At 38.5% G+C, this 20435-nt stretch overlaps 1 protein-coding gene across 2 annotated transcripts in view; it reads left to right on the top strand.

The window, feature by feature from the left end:
* The window catches only part of ric1 (RIC1 homolog, RAB6A GEF complex partner 1), an 88379-nt gene that overhangs the window by 22698 nt on the left and 45246 nt on the right, over nucleotides 1-20435 (top strand). For both annotated transcript variants that reach the window (XM_056447028.1, XM_056447029.1), the window contains exon 3: nucleotides 14984-15063. In XM_056447028.1, coding sequence (XP_056303003.1) covers nucleotides 14984-15063 — 80 coding nt within the window. The remainder of the gene's footprint in view (nucleotides 1-14983; nucleotides 15064-20435) is intronic.

The following is a 20435-nucleotide window of genomic DNA, read 5'->3' on the forward strand; positions in this document are numbered from 1 at the left end:
AGGGATAGTTCACACAAATAACAAACATGTCATCATCCTGTGCTTGTTTAACCCAGCCAATGTCAGTTTAGCCAATTATATTTCAGCTCCCCGGGTTGCCAGATGGTGGAAAACAGCGTTTTTCATTCAGTCAGTCGGGAAGGCTCTCAAAGTGTGCGTCCACGACTGAAATGCGAGCTCTGGTGGACAATAGCAGACTCCGAAATGAGATGCAGATTCAGAGTTCAGGTTATTGATTTAGCAAATAATAGAAATATAATGAACATTACATTAGGTGTAACCCCGTGTCTTAAGAACACGCTACATGATGAGATATGCAGAGATGAGCAATTTGGCTGTTTTTCAGCAGGCAAAACACAACAGAAATGTAAATCCAGCCATTCAGAAGCACAGAATAGTGCACTCACTGCACTCCAGCGCAATGGGAAGGGTTGTAATCTAATGAATACATATTAAAGCTCTTGAACATGATTAAATGTAGATGCTGAATCACTGATATGTGTTGGTTTGCAGTGAGAGTTCAATTTCAGACGGTTTATTTTATTCTCCAGATCTAAGCTGAACTATCTGCTGCTGCTTTCAGTAGTATGGCAATAAATGTGATGTAAAATGGCATTCAGACTCACATTATTAGCATTTAACACTGAATAAAGCAGCAGTTTATTTATTTCTGAGAGAAATAAAAGCCGTTTCTAAACTAAATTTCAGGTGTTGGTTAGGACAACTTTTTTAAAAATGGAGAATATTCCTTCTGTCGCGTGCCGTTGCTTTTAGATAGAACATGACTTAAATCGGACTTTAGGCTCGATAGTCAGGCACACTCGCGTTAACCTGCGCTTACGCGGACTCGTCAGAGGAGGGAAATGAGTAGGAATGTGTTTTGATTCAGGAATACACTATTCAGCAGTGTATCTGGCAAGAACACCAGTAAGAGGATAATAAAGTCAGCTAAACGGTCTGTTGGAGTCAAAATGACATCTATCAATAGCATTTTAAGGGATCCAGCCCACCCTGGCCATAGTCTGCTCATGCTTATGCCGTCAGGTAGGCATTACAGAAGCCTGAGGAGCAAATCAGTGCGGTTTCATGATCGTTTTTATGCTGTCGTTATACGACTTTTAAAAATACCGTATCTTAAATACTATTAAATAGCTAGTATTTAATAATAAATAAATAGTTAAATTAGCACAATATGTTAATATTATAACCATTATAATAAACTGTGCAACAGTTATTTAAGTATTAATTTATTCCCTTCTGTGATTTATGTAGGTATTTTTTACATTTTTTTTATTGGGTTATATTTTATATAACTATTTTATTATATATATTTATGGAATTCATTCATTAATATTCTTTATCAATGAAGTCCCTTTATTAATCTGGGGTTGCCACAGGGGAATGATCCGCCAACTTATCCAGCAGATGTTTTGCACAGCAGATGCCCTTCCAGCTGCAACCCACCACTTTCATACACACTCATTCACACACACATACACTACGGCCTATTTAGTTTACCCAATTCACCTATAGCACATGTGTTTGGACTGTGGGGGAAACCGGATCTCCCAGAGGGAACCCTCTCCAATATGGGGAGAACATGCAAACTCCACACAGAAACGCCAACTGACCCAGCTCGCCAAGGCTCGAACCAGCGACCTTCTTGCTGTCAGGTGATTGTGCTACCCACTGCGCCACCGTGCTGCCAAATCAAATTATAAAAGCTTATTTATTATGTCAGGTTTTTATAGTGTTCGATGTTCTTTTTGGGTCTGATGTAATTTCGTTCTGCATTACAACGTATTGTAATGTTTTGAATGACTAAAATAAAGGAAACTGAAACTGATTACCTAGTTAAACCACTGGGTGTCAAATTCACATACTGCACCGTTAAGAGTTTCTTTCTTCTGTTGAACACAAAAGAAGATATTTCGAAGAAAGTTGAAAACCGGTAACCATTGAAATGCTTCATATTATTTATCTTTTTTAATATGGAAGGCAGTAGTCATCGTTTTTCAGCAGTGTTCTTATGTTCGACAGAAGAAAGAAACCCCTGCAATTTTAAGGCCGACCACAACGTGTCATAGGAGTGCAGTTTTCCCCGCCCACCAAATTGATTGACAGGAGCATGTTAACATGTCTCCATAGTAACACATAAAACATGTCCACAGAACAGGATTTGCAAAGAAACTGGGATTAAAAGATCAGTTCAGCTCTCTGTGATCAGCTGCAGCTCAGGAATGAGTTTCATGAGTTTAAAATGTTTATAAAACAGTGCATGTTTGTAATAAAAGACAGTAAAATCGCTGTAATTTATAACCACTTGAATCAGCACAGACGGATAGTGTCAGTAAATGCCTGCATGCATGTACTTTGAGACTCATCGTTGCAGAAAAGCTTGAATAAACTCCAGCACAGATACATCAAATAACCTTACATGTGGTATTTTTGGCTGATAAACTGAATCTCTGCTTCATCCGTGTCAGTCTCTGTCACTGACTGCTGTTTATCTGAAGTAATGCAGGAGAAACAAACACGCATGTGGAAACAATGGGCGGAGCTCCATTTGCATTTAAAGGCACATGCTACACCTTGCTTTGAACTCAAAATGGGCATATTCTACATTGCATGATAAATAACCTGATGGCAAGTTAGAGCTGAATCTTTACAGACACTTTCTGGAGACACCAAAGACCGATCTTACTTGTAAAAGATGTAAAACAGAAGCGCATTAACAGTGTGAGCTTGTAGATTAAATCCTGCAAGGTGTTTTTTCTGAAGTCTGCTCTGGAGGATTCAGTTTTTCTCTGGCGTCTGCTGGAGATCTTTCAGTGCAGACGCCTCCACACCGCCTGTCTGAACACATGCAGTTCCTGGAGCATCATGGGAAAAACTGGAGCTCGGGGATTGACTGGAGATCGGGTCAACCCACAGACAGACCTGTGTGGGCTGGAGCGATAAAACCTGCATGAATGTTTCCCACAATCCCTTAGAGGAGAGCTGAGAAAAAATCCGCCTTCTGGAAATGCGTTTTGATGTTCTGCATCATAAAATAAAATCTATCAGGTTATATTACTTTTGATTACAATTTAAAAAAAAAATAATCTAAATGTAATCTAAAAGTAGTCTGAATACATTAGCATCATTGTGTAATCTAACAGTTTATGCTACTGACTACACATTTAGTCATATCATTTGTAATCCATAAATGATTACATTTTAAAAGTAATCTTAATGTAATCTAAAAGTACTCTGATTACAATACCAACGTTGCGTAATCTAACAGTTTATGCTACTGACTACACATTTGGTCATATCATTTGTAATTCGTAACAGATTACATTTTAAAAGTAATCTAAATGTAATTTAAAAGTACTCAGATTACAGTAGCATCATTGTGTAATCTAACAGGTTATGCTACTGACTACACATTTGGTCATATCATTTGTAATCTGTAACTGATTACATTTCAAAATTAATCTAAATGTAATCTAAAAGTACTCCGATTACAATAGCATCGTTGCGTAATCTAACAGGTTATGCTACTGACTACACATTTGGTCATATCATTTGTAATCCGTAACTAATTACATTTCAAAAGTAATCTAAAAGTACTCTGATTACATTACCAACATTGCGTAATCTAACAGGTTATGCTACTGACTACACATTTGGTCATGTCATATACACATTTAGTCAAATCATTTGTTTTTCGTAACTGATTACATTTCAAAAGTAATCTAAATGTAATCCAAAAGTACTCCAATTAAATTACTGTAGATTTTACCTGCTACAAATATTCTCATGTAACAAAACAACTGATAACAGATCAAAAGTAATCCCCCAGCTCTACATCTATTCAGCGACGGCATACTCTGTTAACAATTTTAGTATTTAAAAACTTAAGTTTTATATAACATTTTTTCCCCTTTTACCAAATGATGGTAAAAGAAAGTTATTTTTTGGTTATTCATAACATTATTCTTAATAGTTTGTCATGTTAATAATGCTTCAGAACGTTTTTTAAAAAAGTTATATGAATACTTAATCCTTATTATATTAATGATATAAGAATGTTTTCCTTATGCTATCAGCAAGTTACAAAACCATTATCGTGGAAGCATTTAAAATGTCAAATTTTTAGATGATAATGTTACTTTTTTTAAATAATATTATTCAAAAAATTTTCATAAATCTAAATGTAATCCAAAAGTACTCAGATTACATTAGCATAAATGTGTAATCTAACAGGTTATATTACTGACTACACACTTAGTCTCACAATTTGTAATCAGTTACTGATTAGTTCAAAAGTAATCCAAATGTACTTAGATTACATTACTTAATCTGGGATATTATATTACCAACTACACATATAGGAATATAATTTGTAATCAGTAACTGGTTACAGTTCACATGTAATCTACATGTAATCCAAAAGTACTCAGGTTACGTTACCTTAAATGCATGCTCTAAGATATTATATCACTGACTACACATTCAGTCATATGATTTGTAGTGAGTAAGTGGTTGAGAGGAAGTCAGCAGCGTTTAGCTGTTTTGCTTGTGAAATCTGAGCTGTTATTTTTTTTTCAGCATATCGATAGACTGGAGAACCGCTGACTGCAGTTTTCAGCTATTTATTTTGATGCTTTTATCTTCCTGTTTGTATGTAAATGTGCTGAATGCTGAACACTGCTGCCTTCCTTAAAATCACAGACAGAAACTTTCATAAGCATTGCCTAAACACAATATTTTAAACACTGTTGAGATTATTTATTAAAAATACTATTAAGCAATATGTAAATAAATGAACTTAATAAATGATTTCAGTTTTAAATCTGTGAGAGGACTCTTATTCTGTCTGCTCTTTTGAAGAGATTTTTTTAACAGCGTTGAGCCAAATGGAGTTTGAGTTTTATGCAAAACAATAAAGCTGTAAAAACATTATATTGGTGATTTTTTTTTTTTTTTTTTTTTTTTTTTATGCCTGCAAATTTTAGTGTACATTTATATAAACAATGCCTTATTTACTTATTTAAATAAATGAAAAACAATAATTGTAGTATCAAAAATGTTTGCAATTTTTGATGCACTCAGTCAGCTGTGGGAATATGCTAATCATGATTATTATTATTATCAATATTTTATTGCCTTCATTTTTATGCACTGATTTTTTTTTTTTTTTTTAAATAAATGAAAAAATACAATTTTTATTTTATTTTTTATTTTATTTTCCAAAATGAACATGACATTTTATAACACTCAGAAAAATACTTTTAACAATTCAGGACATCATTAATCATTATTATTTTCATCATTTAATAATTTAAGAATAAATAAGAGTGCTTTAATTTTGGAGGAATATTTAAGTACAGTATTTGAATCTTCTCATTTATTATTTAATTATTAATTTAGTTGTTAATTAAGTTTATTGCCGTCACCTCCGTTATTGTCGTCAACTCTGTTATTGCCACCAACTCCGTTATTGTCGTCAACTCTGTTATTGTCATCATAATCGTTATTGTAGTCATCTCCGTTATTGTCACCAATACCGTTATTGATGGTAATGCCGTTATTGTCGTCAACTCTGTTATTGTCATCATCCTCGTTATTGTAGTCATCTCCGTTAATGTCGCCAACACTGTTATTGATGGTAATGCCGTTATTGCCGTCACCTCCGTTATTGCCGTCACCTCCGTTATTGCCGTCACCTCCGTTATTGCCGTCAACTCTGGTATTGTCATCATCCTCGTTATTGTAGTCATCTCCGTTAATGTCGCCAACACCGTTATTGATGGTAATGCCGTTATTGTCGTCAACTCTGTTATTGTCATCATCCTCGTTATTGTAGTCATCTCCGTTAATGTCGCCAACACCGTTATTGATGGTAATGCCATTATTGCCGTCACCTCCGTTATTGCCGTCAACTCCGTTATTGCCGTCAACTCTGGTATTGTCATCATCCTCGTTATTGTAGTCATCTCCGTTATTGTCACCAACACCGTTATTGATGGTAATGCCGTTATTGTCGTCAACTCCGTTGTTGCGTCACCTCCGTTATTGCCGTCACCTCCGTTATTGCCGTCAACTCTGGTATTGTCATCTTCCTTGTTATTGTAGTCATCTCCGTTATTGTCACCAACACCGTTATTGATGGTAATGCCGTTATTGTCCTCAACTCCGTTGTTGCCGTCACCTCCGTTATTGCCGTCAACTCTGGTATTGTCATCATCCTTGTTATTGTAGTCATCTCCGTTATTGTCACCAACACTGTTATTGATGGTAATGCCGTTATTGTCGTCACCTCCGTTATTGCCGTCACCTCTGTTATTGCCGTCAACTCTGTTATTGTCATCATCCTCGTTATTGTAGTCATCTCCGTTAATGTCGCCAACACCGTTATTGATGGTAATGCCGTTATTGCCGTCACCTCCGTTATTGCCGTCAACTCCGTTATTGCCGTCAACTCTGGTATTGTCATCATCCTCGTTATTGTAGTCATCTCCGTTAATGTCGCCAACACCGTTATTGATGGTAATGCCGTTATTGTCGTCAACTCTGTTGTTGTCGCGAACTTTTATGTTTTTTATTAATGTATTTGTTTTATTAGATTTAACTTGAGATTTTAATGCTATTATTATTATTATTATTATTATTATTATTATTATTATTAATAATAATAATTAGTTATTTATTTTTTGGAGTGTATTATTTGTGGCCTATTATATAGTACTTTTATTATAATATAAAAATAAAAATATTAAATACAAACTGACAGCTCATATTAAATGTTTTTTAGCTTTTGTGTGATGCAATTAAAATTTTTTTTACAAATATTTTAATGTATTTTTTATCCTTAGAATTTAAATTTATACATTTGTTTATTGTAAATAATTTGTTTGTCTTTGGGGCTTTTTTGTTGGTGGTTCATTCTGCTGTGGTGACCCCTGATAAATAAGGGACTAAGCCAGGGAAATTAAATGAATGCACCAGTGCTGCAGCCTTTTTTTACTGGACTTTTGGCCTGTATTTAGTTTAATCTGATGACTTGTAATGGTTGTCAATGATTTATTGTCTTGTGTGCACAGAACTGATCAGGTCCGCTGTTAGTCCGGTTCACTCCTCCTAAATAAATGCAGATTCAGACTCCTGCAATCATCCTTCAGCAAACAAGTCCAGGACATGCAAATATATGTGCAGATAAACCTGTTGAGCGCTCTCCTGATCACATCCAAAGTCTTCTGCTTGATTTTGAGCAGTTTATTAGAGTTGTTTAATTACTTTATTAATATGTTTGATTTATTAGATAATGCCTTTATTAATAATTTGTTGTTGTTTATTAGTTTTGTGTAGTATATTGTTTGTGTATGATTCTATAGTATCTTTATTATAATATAAAATAATAGTTTTATAATTGTAACCACAAACTGAAGCTCATTTAAATATGTTTTAGCTTTCATTCATTTTCCTTCAGCTTAGTCCCTTTATTCATCAGGGGTCGCCACAGCGGAATGAACCGCCAACTATTCCAGCATATGTTTTACGCAGCGAATGCCCTTCCAGCTGTAACCCAGTACTGGGAAACACTCATACACACTCATTCTCACACACACACACACACACACACACAACGACCAATTTAGTTAATCAATTCCCCTATAGCGCATGTGTTTGGACTGTGGGGGAAACCGGAGCACCCGGAGGAAACCCACGCCAACACAGGGAGAACATGCAAACTCCACACAGAAACACCAACTGACCCAGCCGGGATTCGAACCAGCGACCTTCTTGCTGTGAGGTCACAGTGTTAACCACTGAGCCACCATGTCGTCCTAGCTTTTGCATGTTGCAATAAATAAAAATTTGGTAATATTAATATTTTATGTAGTCATTTATTTTAATAAATTTTATTGTAATTAATTAATTTATTCATTTTTATTTAGTTTGTTTTTTAAATAAACAGTATTTTATATTAAAAAAGTATATATATTATATATAAATGTTCTGAACAATTTAATATTTGGAAATTACTTTATAATTTTTGAATGTTGTATTTATTATTATTATTCATGTGTTTTATTAAGATTATTTATTAATGTATTAATTATTTTAATTTGTTTTAGCTTAGAATCTATTTTACTTTATTTTTTAATATTGTAATTTTTCTTTTTATTGACATTTGATTTATTTAGTTGATTTATTTAATTTTATTTAGGTGTTTTCACATTAATTTTGATAGGACAGTGGAGATTTACAAACAGGAAATCATGAGGAGCAGAGATAGGTGAAGCATCGGCAAAACACCTTAAGCCGGGAATCGAACTCGGGTTGCTGTGAGCACTGCAGTGCCATGTGTCGACGCACTAACCACAAGGCCAGGGCTGTCCAAACTCTGTCCTGAAGAGCAGGTGTCCTGCATATTTTAGTTCCAACCCCAATTAAACACACCTGAACCAGCTAATCAAGCTCTTTCTGGGTATACTAGAAACTTCCAGGCAGGTGTGTTGAAGGAAGTTGGAACTAAACTGTGCAGGACACCGGCCCTCCAGGACTGAGTTTGGACACCCCTGCACTAGGCTATAGGTGCAGACTTTATTATTATTTTTAATAAACTAAAAACTGCTTATTTTTCATATTGTACTCCTCGTGTGTTCGGGTGTTAATTCTGTTTTCGTTTATTATAATTTTACAGATTTGATTGATTCTGTTAAGTTTTTATTAACATGTTTATGCGCTTTTATTTTGTTTTTGAATGTTTTTTAATAATTGTCGATTTATTTTAATTAAATTATTTCTTAATTAATTTAATTTTATTATTTAATGAAGTTTTTTTCCCTTTTTTTTATATCAATCTGAAAATGCCAAGCTCAAATTTATTGTTTCAGCTTTGTGTGTGTGTGTGTGTGTGTGTGTGTGTGTGTGTGTGTGTGTGTGTGTGTGTGTGTGTGTTGATATCTATCTGATATGTAAAGTGTCTGTAATGTTCCTTTACTCAGGTATGCAAACACTGCTCTGAGACTGATCAAAATCATGTAAATCATGTTCAGAGTCAACTTGTGTGTGTGTGTGTGTGTGTGTGTGTGTGTGTGAAGTTATTTCTCATTTTCGTCTGCGTCTGATTCTTGTGTCGTGCAGCAGCCAATAATAACAGGAAGGAGAGAAATTCCAGCAGTCTGAGAGAGCCTGATGTAGAGTGTGTGTGTGTGTGTTCCTTAATTCATCACTGTGCATGTGTGTGTCCGTGTGCTTGTATATTTGTGAGTGTGAGCTTGTGTGTCCGTGTGTGTGCTTGTGCGTGTTTGAGTGTGTGGACATGTGCAAATGTGATTCTGTGTATGTTTGAGTTTGTGTGTGTGTGTATGTGTGTGCGCGCTTTTACATCAGTGTGTGTTTGAGTGCGTGTATGCGTGTAAGTGCACACATGTGAGTGTACAAATGTGTGTGTGTGTGTGTGAGTCTGTGTTTGTTTGAGTGTGTGTGTGGATCTGTGTATGTGTGCACGTGTGAGTGTGTGTGTGTGTGTGTGTGTGTGTGTGTGTGTGCGCGAATGTATGAGTCTGTATATTTGAGTGTGTGTGGATCTGTGTATGTGCACATGTGTGTGGACACTTGTGAGTTTGTGTGTGTGTGAATGTGTGAGTCTTTGTATATTTGAGTGTGTGAGCATGTGTGTGCACTTTTGAATCAGTGTGTGTTTGAATGTGTGTGTGGGTGTATAAATGTATGAGTCTGTGTGTGTATGCATGTGTGTGGATCTGTGTATGTGCACGTGTGTGGGCACTCATGATTTTGTGTGTGTGAGTAGGTCAATATATGTGTGCGCGAATGTGTAAGTTTGTGTATACTTGAGTATGCGCGCTCTTTTGCATCAGTGTGTGTTTGAAAGTGTGTGTGAGTGTATAAATGTATGAGTCTGTGTGTGTATGCATGTGTGTGGATCTGTGTATGTGCACGTGTGTGGGCACTCATGAGTTGTGTGTGTGTGTGTGTGTGTGTGTGTGTGTGTGTGTGTGTGAGTAGGTCAATGTATGTGTGCGCAAATGTGTAAGTTTGTGTATACTTGAGTATGCGCACTCTTTTGCATCAGTGTGTGTTTGTGTGTGCATGCATGTGAGTGACTGTGTGTGTAGGTATGTGTATATTTGAGTGTATCTGTGCACGTTTGCATCAGTGTGTGTGTGTGTGCATGCATATGAGTGTCTGTGTGTGTAGGTATGTGTATATTTGAGTGTGTGCGCGCTTTTGCATTAGTGTGTGTGTGTGTGTGTGCATGTGAGTGTCTGTGTGTGTAAGTATGTGTATATTTTAGTGTATGTGTGTGCACTTTTGCATCAGTGTGTGTAAATGCATGTGTGAGTGTACACATGTTTGAATGTGTGTGTGTGTGGATCTGTGTATGTGAGCACGTGCACTCGTGAGTGTGTTTGTTTGAGAGTGTGTGTGTGATGCTCTGCTGGGAAATCAATAATGAAGCACGAGGCTGCTGGAGTTCAGTCGGACACTGATCAATAACTCTGATGATGATGATGATGATGATGATGATGATGATGATGATGATGATGATGGATATTAATCTCCAGCACATGTATATCTGGCATCTGTTTGTTTTTATAAAGCTTCATTAACGCTTCTAGTTGAAGTAGTTTTCAAAAAGATTCATGTCTGATTCGTCAGGATTCGTTTGAGGAATTGAATCATATAAAGTGATTCGGTTCATCATCAGCACTGATCCATTACGAGTGGTACAGTACAGGTCGCCTTCATCAGGCTTGTGTCTCCACTGCCAATGGTCCCCGTTTGATAGGTGTGGTGTACGACAGAAAGTTTCAGTCGACGTCATTCTCACTGGAGGAAATGTCTACAATAAAGCTGTACAGGTTGTTCACATATATGAGAAGCTCTTCTCACAAAACAGATGCTTCATACACATAAATACTGTATAAATGTTCATTACTAACCTTTCTATGAACAAAATTTGATTAGAACTGCAGATCAATGATAAATTAGGCGAAACAGCCTACTGTAACGTCTGTAATTATATAAAATAAATAAATGAACAAATAGTTTAAATAGTTTTATTAAAAATAGTTAATAGTTAGTTAGTTTTATTTAAATAGTTTAAATTAAACTGAACTGAATGATATTAAAGTGATGTTTACACAATTTCTGCATTTTGAAATCTCGGTGTGTAGTCCACAGCATGTTGCTGCAATGTTTACAGTGCTGATTCTATACTTCCGGGTTTCTTCCCACCGCAGCCTCACTTTGGTTCTATAAAATGGCAGCCGCAATAAATAAGCGTATGCAAGGCCTGGGTAATCATCAACAAGCAGAACTACTGCATTCTGACAGTGAACTGCTCCTGTACGGCAGGGTATGTGACCGCACATGTTTACATTTCACTCTCAGCATTCAGTGTCCGCAGTTTAATTCACCATATTGAAATCAGTGCTGCAATCATAAACCAGTGATGTGTCTGATTCAGCATAGGCAGGAACTCACCTGATATAACATGAGAACTGCAGAGTCCAGCATTTATAATTAGGTCCTCACTCCATTCAGCTCCCTTTTAGCTAAAGACGTCTGCAGTTGACATTAAAGCAGTGTGGTGTACGGTCAAATTTTGGCATCCTACCGCACGACACCACATGTTTGCTATTGCAACCGGTCTCTTTTTGCAACCGGGAACCCATGTGACGTCATGCATGACATAGGTTGGTAATTCATCTATAGCGTTCAGCTGCGTGTCTGGCTCCGCCTTTTGATATGCTTTTGTGTTTGGTCAAAACACACACCTACACACACACTTACACACACATACACACACACATACACACACACACACTTACACACACACTTACACTTTTCATTCATTTCTAGCAATAATCCAGAGATTCAGTCAGAGAGCTGCAGAAGTGTGTGTGTGTGTGTGTGTGTGTGTGTGTGTTTTGACTCCAGCTGAACTCTACAGGAAGTTCATTGCTCTCTCTCTCTCTCTCCCTCTTTAGTCTGTCTACATCTAGTCTCTCTCTTTCTTTTCTCTTTTCTTTTTCTTTCTTGCTCTTTTTCTTTCTATTTCTCTTTTTTTTCCTTGTTCTCTCTCTCTCTCTCTCTCTCTCTCTCTCTCTCTCTCTCTCTCTCTCTCTCTCTCTCTCTCATCTCTCTCTCTCTCTCTCTCTCTCTCTCTCTCTCTCTCTCTCTCTCCTCATTTCTCTCTGCGTCTCCTCCAGTTTTCTCCTCCTCTTCCTCCAGACTCTTTCCACTTGTTTTGCTGCTTCTCAGTCTTTCCACGTGTGCCTAAAATAGTTTGTCCTCCAACACTACACACACACACACACACACACACACACACACACACACACACACACACACACACACACCGCCTTCAGCTGATTCACAAATATGTGTGAAAACTCCACAGATGTTGAGTTGGATATTAAACCTGCTGCAAAAATGCAGACTTCAGATAGAGGCGGTCAATTATAGTAACAACCAGTACACACACACACACACACACACACTCCGAGAGAGCGAGAGCGAAACACAATACTAACAAAAGTTCTTGAATAAAAGCATTTAATTGAGCTCTAAACATTTAAATTGTGTTTATTTGATAATATAATGCTTTAATATTGTGCGTTATCATTTCTAAATGAATATACAGTAATCTGTCATTTATTTCTGTGATCTAAATCTGGATTTTCAGCAGGAACCTAATCTAATCTGAGGATTTGATGATCAGGACACATTTATGACGATCGTCTGTGTTGAAAACAGTTGCGCTGCTTCATTTTAAAGCACTTTTACTCTCAGATTAGTAGAATGTTTTAGTAATTGAATGCATTGTTAATGTGTGTGTTTATTTCTGTGCGTGTTTGGGTGTGTGTGTTCCTGAATAATATTGAGTTCTACACAGAATGCTGTACATTAGTCTGGCTGCTGGAGTCTGAGGCCCCGTTTACACTAGTAGTTTTAAGAATGAAAGCGATCCGCGTTCACACTGGTGTTTCTGAACAACTCTCCGTCCACACTATACTGCTGAAAACACATGGAGTCAGTCTAGGGCCGTATGCTTGCAACATAAAATAAAGTTTTGCAAACAAAAAATAAAGAATTGAGCAAAAATGGTAAAATAATGCAAATCTCAAAAAAAATCACAAAGGGAAAATTGAGTTTTGAGAAATAAAAATACATTTTGCAAATAAAAATAAAGAAGTGCAAAAAAAAATAATATTTGACCTGCACTACTTCTATTAATCAAGAGTCGCATTACACATGTTTATTGGTGATTAATTTATTAATAGTTTACTGATGAATCATTTTTGTTAAAGGGCACCTATGGTTAAAAATCTACTTTTCAAGCTGTTTGGACAGACATATGTGCATGTATGGTGTATAGACCGTCATATTGGGGTGATATAAACACACTCAGTGCTTTTATTTCAATTTAACAACATAAAAAACGGTGGACCAATTGGAGCGGTTTTTAAACCGACCGCAACTTTACATAGGAGAGCGGTCCCCCCGCCCACCAATATTGATTGACAGGCACGTCATCATATCCTCAGTTTGTTGATTCACGTCCGCCATTTTCAGCGTGAGTCGAAGCGATATCTGAAGCGATACTAAAGGAACACGCTAGCTCTACGCTAGGCTCATTGGGCTCAACACAAGATCAATATTCTCCACATTATCGCTCTAATCGGAATTATTGGTTGTATCTTTAGGTAGGTTTGCAAACATGTGTACTTCTCATTGAGTCTACCTTATACTTCAGCCGTTTGCATTTCTCGCGATCCCAGAAGCTCCCTGTGATCTTAACTAGCATGCGTTTTAGAGTTCTAAACATCGGTTTCTATCAGGGTACACTCAAGTCGACGGCTGGGCGCCGCAGACCGCTGCAGAAACCTGTTTAGAATTCAAAAACGCGTGGCGTGACGATTCGGGACACTTCATGTTTCTGCCGCGCCACAGAGAGTGTCTGGTGTGCCGTGTCGCGGCTTCGAGCGGCGCATCCGGTGCCTCAGTCAAAGTTAATTCAGTGTGTGTGGTTATTAGTCTCGGTGTACAAGCTCGGCACTTGAAACTAGCACACAGTTGGCTGTAAAACTGTACAAATACACATATGATTTTGTACTCTCTGCTTGGTCTGTGTCCGAGTCGTACATGTACGACTGATTTCTGAACATCTCACTCCTGCTCCTTCTCTCAGTCTGCCTGTCAGACTCTGTTGCAAACACAGAGCGGGTGAGCTCATGGCCCCGCCCCCTTGTTACGTTGGCGGGAAGCCGAAACTAATTTACATGTGAAGCAACACACCCCTAAATCAGCGAACTGTGGACACGCCCCCAACATGACACTTTTTAACACATTATAATAAACAAATCTGAATTGTGTTTTAAACTGAACCTAAACTGGCACACTCAGAACAACCATAATATTAATATTAAATCAAAAAAAGAGGTAAACTATGGGCCCTTTATGTTACTTTTATTTGGTTTTAAGTGTCTAAATGGAACTGCACCCCTTTACCTCTCTGAGCTTCTCTGTCCCTACACGCCTTCTCGTTCGCTCAGGTCAGCCGACCAGCTCCTCCTGGGTATTCCCAGGACCAGTCGAAAGCTCAGAGGGGATCAGGCTTTTGCTGTGGCTGCACCTAAATTGTGGAATGAGTTGCCGTTGTATATTAGACGAGCCTCTTCCATTACTGTTTGTAAATCTCTTCTTAAAACCCACTTGTTCAGTTTTCTTTTAGCTCAGTGTGAGATGTTTATGATGTTTATTTTATTTATTTGTGTTTTAAAGTTTGTTTACTCTCTGTTATCAGCACTTTGGTCGACTGTGTTGTTTTAAAGTGCTTTATAAATAAAATTTAATTGAATAAAAGTAATTATACACTCATCTCTCTCTCTCTCTCTCTCTCTCTCCCTCTCTCTCTCTCTCTCTCTCTCTCTCTCTCTCTCTCTTTCTCCCTCCTCAGGCAGCGAATGGCTACGTGCTGCTGTTCGACATCATCGGAGGCTTGGATGAGAAGTACCTGTATGAGCCGGTCTATCCAAAGTGAGTGACACGACTTCCTCTTCCTCTTCCTCAGTCAATCTCAGATGTTCTCTAAACCATAATGAAAGAAAAACTGACATGAGATCATTCCCAAAATCCAGCAGTTCACACACTTGTTGACTTTCCTGCACTTATACACACACACACCTGTAGGGATGCACCGGTACCTTTTTTGGATACTATCCCAAAAATTCTGAGTAAAGACTGGCACCGATTCGATCACGATGCTGTGCCATTTATTTCCCATAATACAGTTTCTATAGTTCTGGTGGTAAACTCAAATAATATATATATATACACAAATGAAATGTATCTTCATTCATTCATTTCTTTTCAGCTTAGTGCCTTTATTAATCAGGGGTCGCCACAGCTGAATGAACCGCCAACTTATCCAGCACATGTTTTATGCAGCGGATGCCCTTCCAGCTGCAACCCATCACTGGGAAACACCCATACACACTCATTCACACTCATACACTAGGCACAATTTAGCCTACCCAATTCACCTGTACCGCATGCGTTTGGACTTGTGGGGTAAACCGGAGCACCCGGAGGAAACCCATGCGAACGCAGGGAGAACATGCAAACTTTACACAAACGCCAACTGACCCAGCCGAGGCTCGATCCAGCTACCGTCTTGCTGTAAGGCGACAGCACTACCCACTGCGCCACTGCATCGCCTAAAATATATCATCTTTAGTCAAAATAACAGACAGTAGCTTGCTGTAAACTAGGCTATGTTATTTGAGCATTCGTTATGACATTGATCTGGTGTAGTCCGGTTTATGTTTCCTTTTGTAATATTAAGGTTTTTCTTTGAAATCTGTAACCGGCCACTATTGACGCTAATCAAAACTCAAACTGGTCTGTAAAATTAAATATTTACAGAGCCCCTATTATTGGTTTTTGAGAATGAATTTCCATGTAGTGTGTACCACAGCTCTGAGTGAAGTGAAATATCCAGCTCAGGTTTAAATCTGAAAGTGCACAGTGTTTAAAACTGTTGATTCATCTATAAGAGTCGACTCCTAGTACTTTAAATGAATCTTCTTGATAACGAGACTTTAGCCGTGCCGAGGTGATGTGGATACGAAACTTAAGCCCCGCCCAATTGTTGCGCGTGCAAACCTGAGGAAATTGAAACCTGCGGCCCCGCCCACAAACACAGTACACAAAGAACTGCACTGTAGCAGACGCCGGTTGAATCAACGCTGTGCTCTGCTGGATATTATTGGAAGTGTGAGAGGAAAGTTAGCGCTATTTTCTCTACCCAAAGATGAAACTGTGAAGAGTCAGTGGCAGGGCTCGACAGTGCGACCATTTCGCGCTCGCATTTGCAACTAAAAATAGACGTGTGTGAACTGGAACATTTATTTAGGTGCACATGTGTAAATTTATTTAATAACCCTACTGAAAAAAACTGCTTAAACCAGCCTAGGCTGGTTTTAGCTGGTCGACCAGCCTGGTTTTAGACGGGTTTTGGCCATTTCCAGGCTGGTTTCGAGCCATTTCCAGCCTGGTCTTAGCTGGTGAGGCTGGGTGATGACCAGCTAAAACCAGCTTGACCAGCCTAGCCAGGCTGGGAGCCCAGCCAAAACCAGCTATGTCCAGCTAAAACCAGGCTGGTCAGGCTGGTTTTAGCTGGATTTAGCTGGTCATTTTCCAGCCTGACCAGCTAAGACCAGGCTGGAAATGGCTCGAAACCAGCCTGGAAATGGCCAAAACCCGTCTAAAACCAGGTTGGTCAACCAGTTAAAACCAGCCAACCAGTCTAGGCTGGTTTAAGCTGGATTTTTCAGCAGGGAAGCTGGACTGATGACTTAATTTACTTGGTCACGATTAGGGCTGGGTATCGAGTTCGATACTTTTTAAGCACAGACCGAACCGTCTCGATACTACCGAGTATCGAAAAATTCATTTTCGTTCGGTACCAAATTTCGATACCCAAGGGTATAATCTTGTCAACGTCAGTAAGCACCACTTGGAGAAAACCTGCATCCTTAACGTGCTCTGATCAAATGCTGGTGATTGGCTGCGGCGGCGAGGCTGTCTTGAAAATCAATAGTTTACGGCGGTTACGCCCACTCGCGCAGAGCTTGTCAAAGTGTCAAACACATACAAAATCAGTTAACTTTTAGCACTTCTTGCTTGTGTACCGTTAAAGTTTAGGGCCCCGTTTACACTGCAGATAAATGGGACCCAATTCCGATTTTTTTGTTCATATGTGACACAGATCTGATCTGTATAATGACAGTGTAAACAGAAAAACTGCATGCATTCGGATATTCAGCGATCGGTTTCAGGTCTCCTTCATATGTGGAAATAAATCAGATATAAATCGGATATGTGACAATGCGACGGTCATGTAAACAGGCAGATCAGATTTATTGAGGCATTCTGATCATCATTAAACTTGTGACAATGTGGTGCTTCTCCGCGGTTTAATGATGGAGAAGGAAGAGTATTGAAAAAAGTATCGTTCGGAACTGGTATCGAATTCAGGGTATCGGTATCGAAAATTTTGGAATGATACCCAGCCCTAGTCACGATAAAACAACATGTTCCTCACACTGTTTCTCAATGTTTTAGTGCATTACGTTGGAAATCTATTGTGACTATAGCACAAGCAGATGCTCTAAACAACAGCACATCTCTACTGGTTTATTTCACGTGAAGGAGTCTTTACATACGTTGTTTTGTATACGTTGCTAAGCAACGCAAGGGACCAAATGGCGGCGGAGCTGCACAGTGTGCGAGGCTCATAGAGAACGTTTACAATTCGGTCATGGTATATCGTGCTGCATAAAGTATGAGACCCAATGAAACACCAGCGCTTTCCACACATAGACTTTACCTGAGTGTCCCGCTTGTGTGATCGCGAGAAACTGAAAACACTTCCCCAACACACTCACATGTTACCCAGACCCACAGAGATCCCCTGGACACAAAACTGTACCTGTTCTGACATTGGTAGTAGAACAGGACACGCGGAAAAGAAAGGCCTATCAGTAAATAGACTGATCCAGCTCATTATTTAGGGTGACAATACATCCTCTTTTTCCCAAACATCCCTACTAAAATAAACCGCTTAAACCAGCCTAGGCCGGTTGGCTGGTTTTAGCTGGTCGACCAGCCTGGTTTTAGAGAGGTTTAGGCCATTTCCAGGCTGGTTTCCAGCCATTTACAGCCTGGTCTTACCTGGTGAGGCTGGGTGATGACCAGCTAAAACCAGCTTGACCAGCCTAGCCAGGGTGGAAGCCCAGCCTAAACCAGCGATGTCCAGCTTAAACCAGGCTGGTTTTAGCTGGATTTAGCTGGTCATTTTCTAGCCTGATCAGCTAAGACCAGGGTGGAAATGGCTGGAAACCCCTCTAAAACCAGGCTGGTCAACCAGCTAAAACCAGCTAACCAGCCTAGGCTGGTTTAAGCTGGATTTTTCAGCAGGAATGTCCTCTATTTGGGATTTAATAATGCATTGGGCCAGGATTTCTAAATCTCCTAAAATGTCTGGAATTCTCCTTTCGATATCTGTCGTTAACTGAACGCGGTGTTGCATTACTTTATACGCAAACTTTGGCCGGTGCGACTCAATCTCTCAGCAGCACCAAGCCTACAGCAGAGGGAGAGAGCAGAGCAGATTTGACCTGTCAGTGATGGACATGGCTCTCAGAGTGAAAGAGTGGATTTCTTCTTTTTTATTTATATAGTTATATTTTTACTTAAACACACAAAAAAGAAACAGTGTCATGGAAAAGGGGTTAAATGCTAAAATATATAATAAAAATTAAATAAATTCTGCTGAATAGAAATATTCGTAAAGTCACATTATTTAATATGCCATGAGGAAAAGGGGTGTTTTAATCCAGCCACCACCGCAGTATATATCCTGTGGAGTACTCTGAACACATTCAATTTCATGCACTCAACTACAATATGGCTGTCTTTAATGCAGTGTCTATCTCATGAAAACAGGCTTCAAGGTTTAGTTTCTGTCAGGAGATTAGGTTGTACTTGAGTAATCTTTATCTCACTCACTTTACTTTTACATCATTTTGACAGAATACAATGTTCTGTCTGGCACCCCAGCAATATTGCTGAGAAAGCATCACAATCAGAACTTTCGGTGTAACCAGTATTAAAACAAATATTGTACATTATTATAATGAAATATATATTATAATAAAATTAATAATGTTTTGTTTTGGACCATTGATACAGCCATAATCTTCTCATGATACAAACCCAGATTAAATTCGCTCTGGTCATGTGACTGTTTGATACTGCACATTCATCAAGTAGCTGTGTTGGCATGTCTGAAGACTTGATTCAGATCAGTTTCGAGAGGCCTTCCTTAGAGCAATTTGATCCAGTCCTGCTGTGGACCGCTACCGTCATGCAGCTTAAATTATGAATAATTATTAAATACTATTTAAGCTGTAGTTACAGTAAAATAAAACCTATTTTCTTATTCTAGTCAAATAAATGGCTTTGCTATTAAAGATCTCCTCGTGTACATTTATTAGTCAAAAACACTATTATTTTATATCTGCGCTCCTAAAATTCGTTAATGTGCTCCTAAATTTTTCAACTTAGGAGGGCATGTGCTCCTCCTGAAAAAAGTAAGCGTCAAGCCCTGGTCAGTGGTTGAGGTATACCTCAATACCTCAGCATTATAGCCCAGCCTTGTGCTGTTCTGCAATCTACACGCTTGCAATGGAGAATTCATCGGCCGGATCAGAAAAGACTAATGTAAGGGACTGTCAGTACATGGATCAGGGGATCATGGATCAGTTCTTCCTCAATTTCACAAGTGTAAGTTTTCACAAATGAGTAGGTCTGAAATACGGGAGACTCCCGGGAAAAGCAGGAGTGTTGGCAGGTATGCTCACTCATATACTTATATATTGTTGATGAGCTCTGTTTCACTCTGTCTCACGCTGAACGCTGTCGACCAATCACAACAGGCTGTCATCGGTCCAATCAGCGCAGATTAGCTTTGCGCTAAGGAGGGGTTTGGAAACAAATGAATCGCTGAATGATTCATATGGGAGTCACTGAGATAATCAGGTACAAATAAATGCAGATTATAAGTGTTTTTTGACCTTGTATGCTGATCAGCAGGTTGTTGGAGATACTTACAACCTAAATATGAGCCTATTTCATGTATAATAGGGGCTCTTTAAATAAAATATATCTCACTTTTATTAATTTAATCAACTTTGTCCACAATGAGGCTTTAACATACTGATAGTGCCCCCCTACGTTGAATAAACTCAGTCAGATGGATGAGAGGGCAGAAACCTTTAATAACACAGGATAATTGTACATAGCAGCGCACCAAATGTGTTATTGAGGCTTTACTAATGTCAGAT

The sequence above is a fragment of the Danio aesculapii genome, chromosome 21, assembly GCF_903798145.1.
Source record: "Danio aesculapii chromosome 21, fDanAes4.1, whole genome shotgun sequence".
Taxonomy (NCBI): domain Eukaryota; kingdom Metazoa; phylum Chordata; class Actinopteri; order Cypriniformes; family Danionidae; genus Danio; species Danio aesculapii.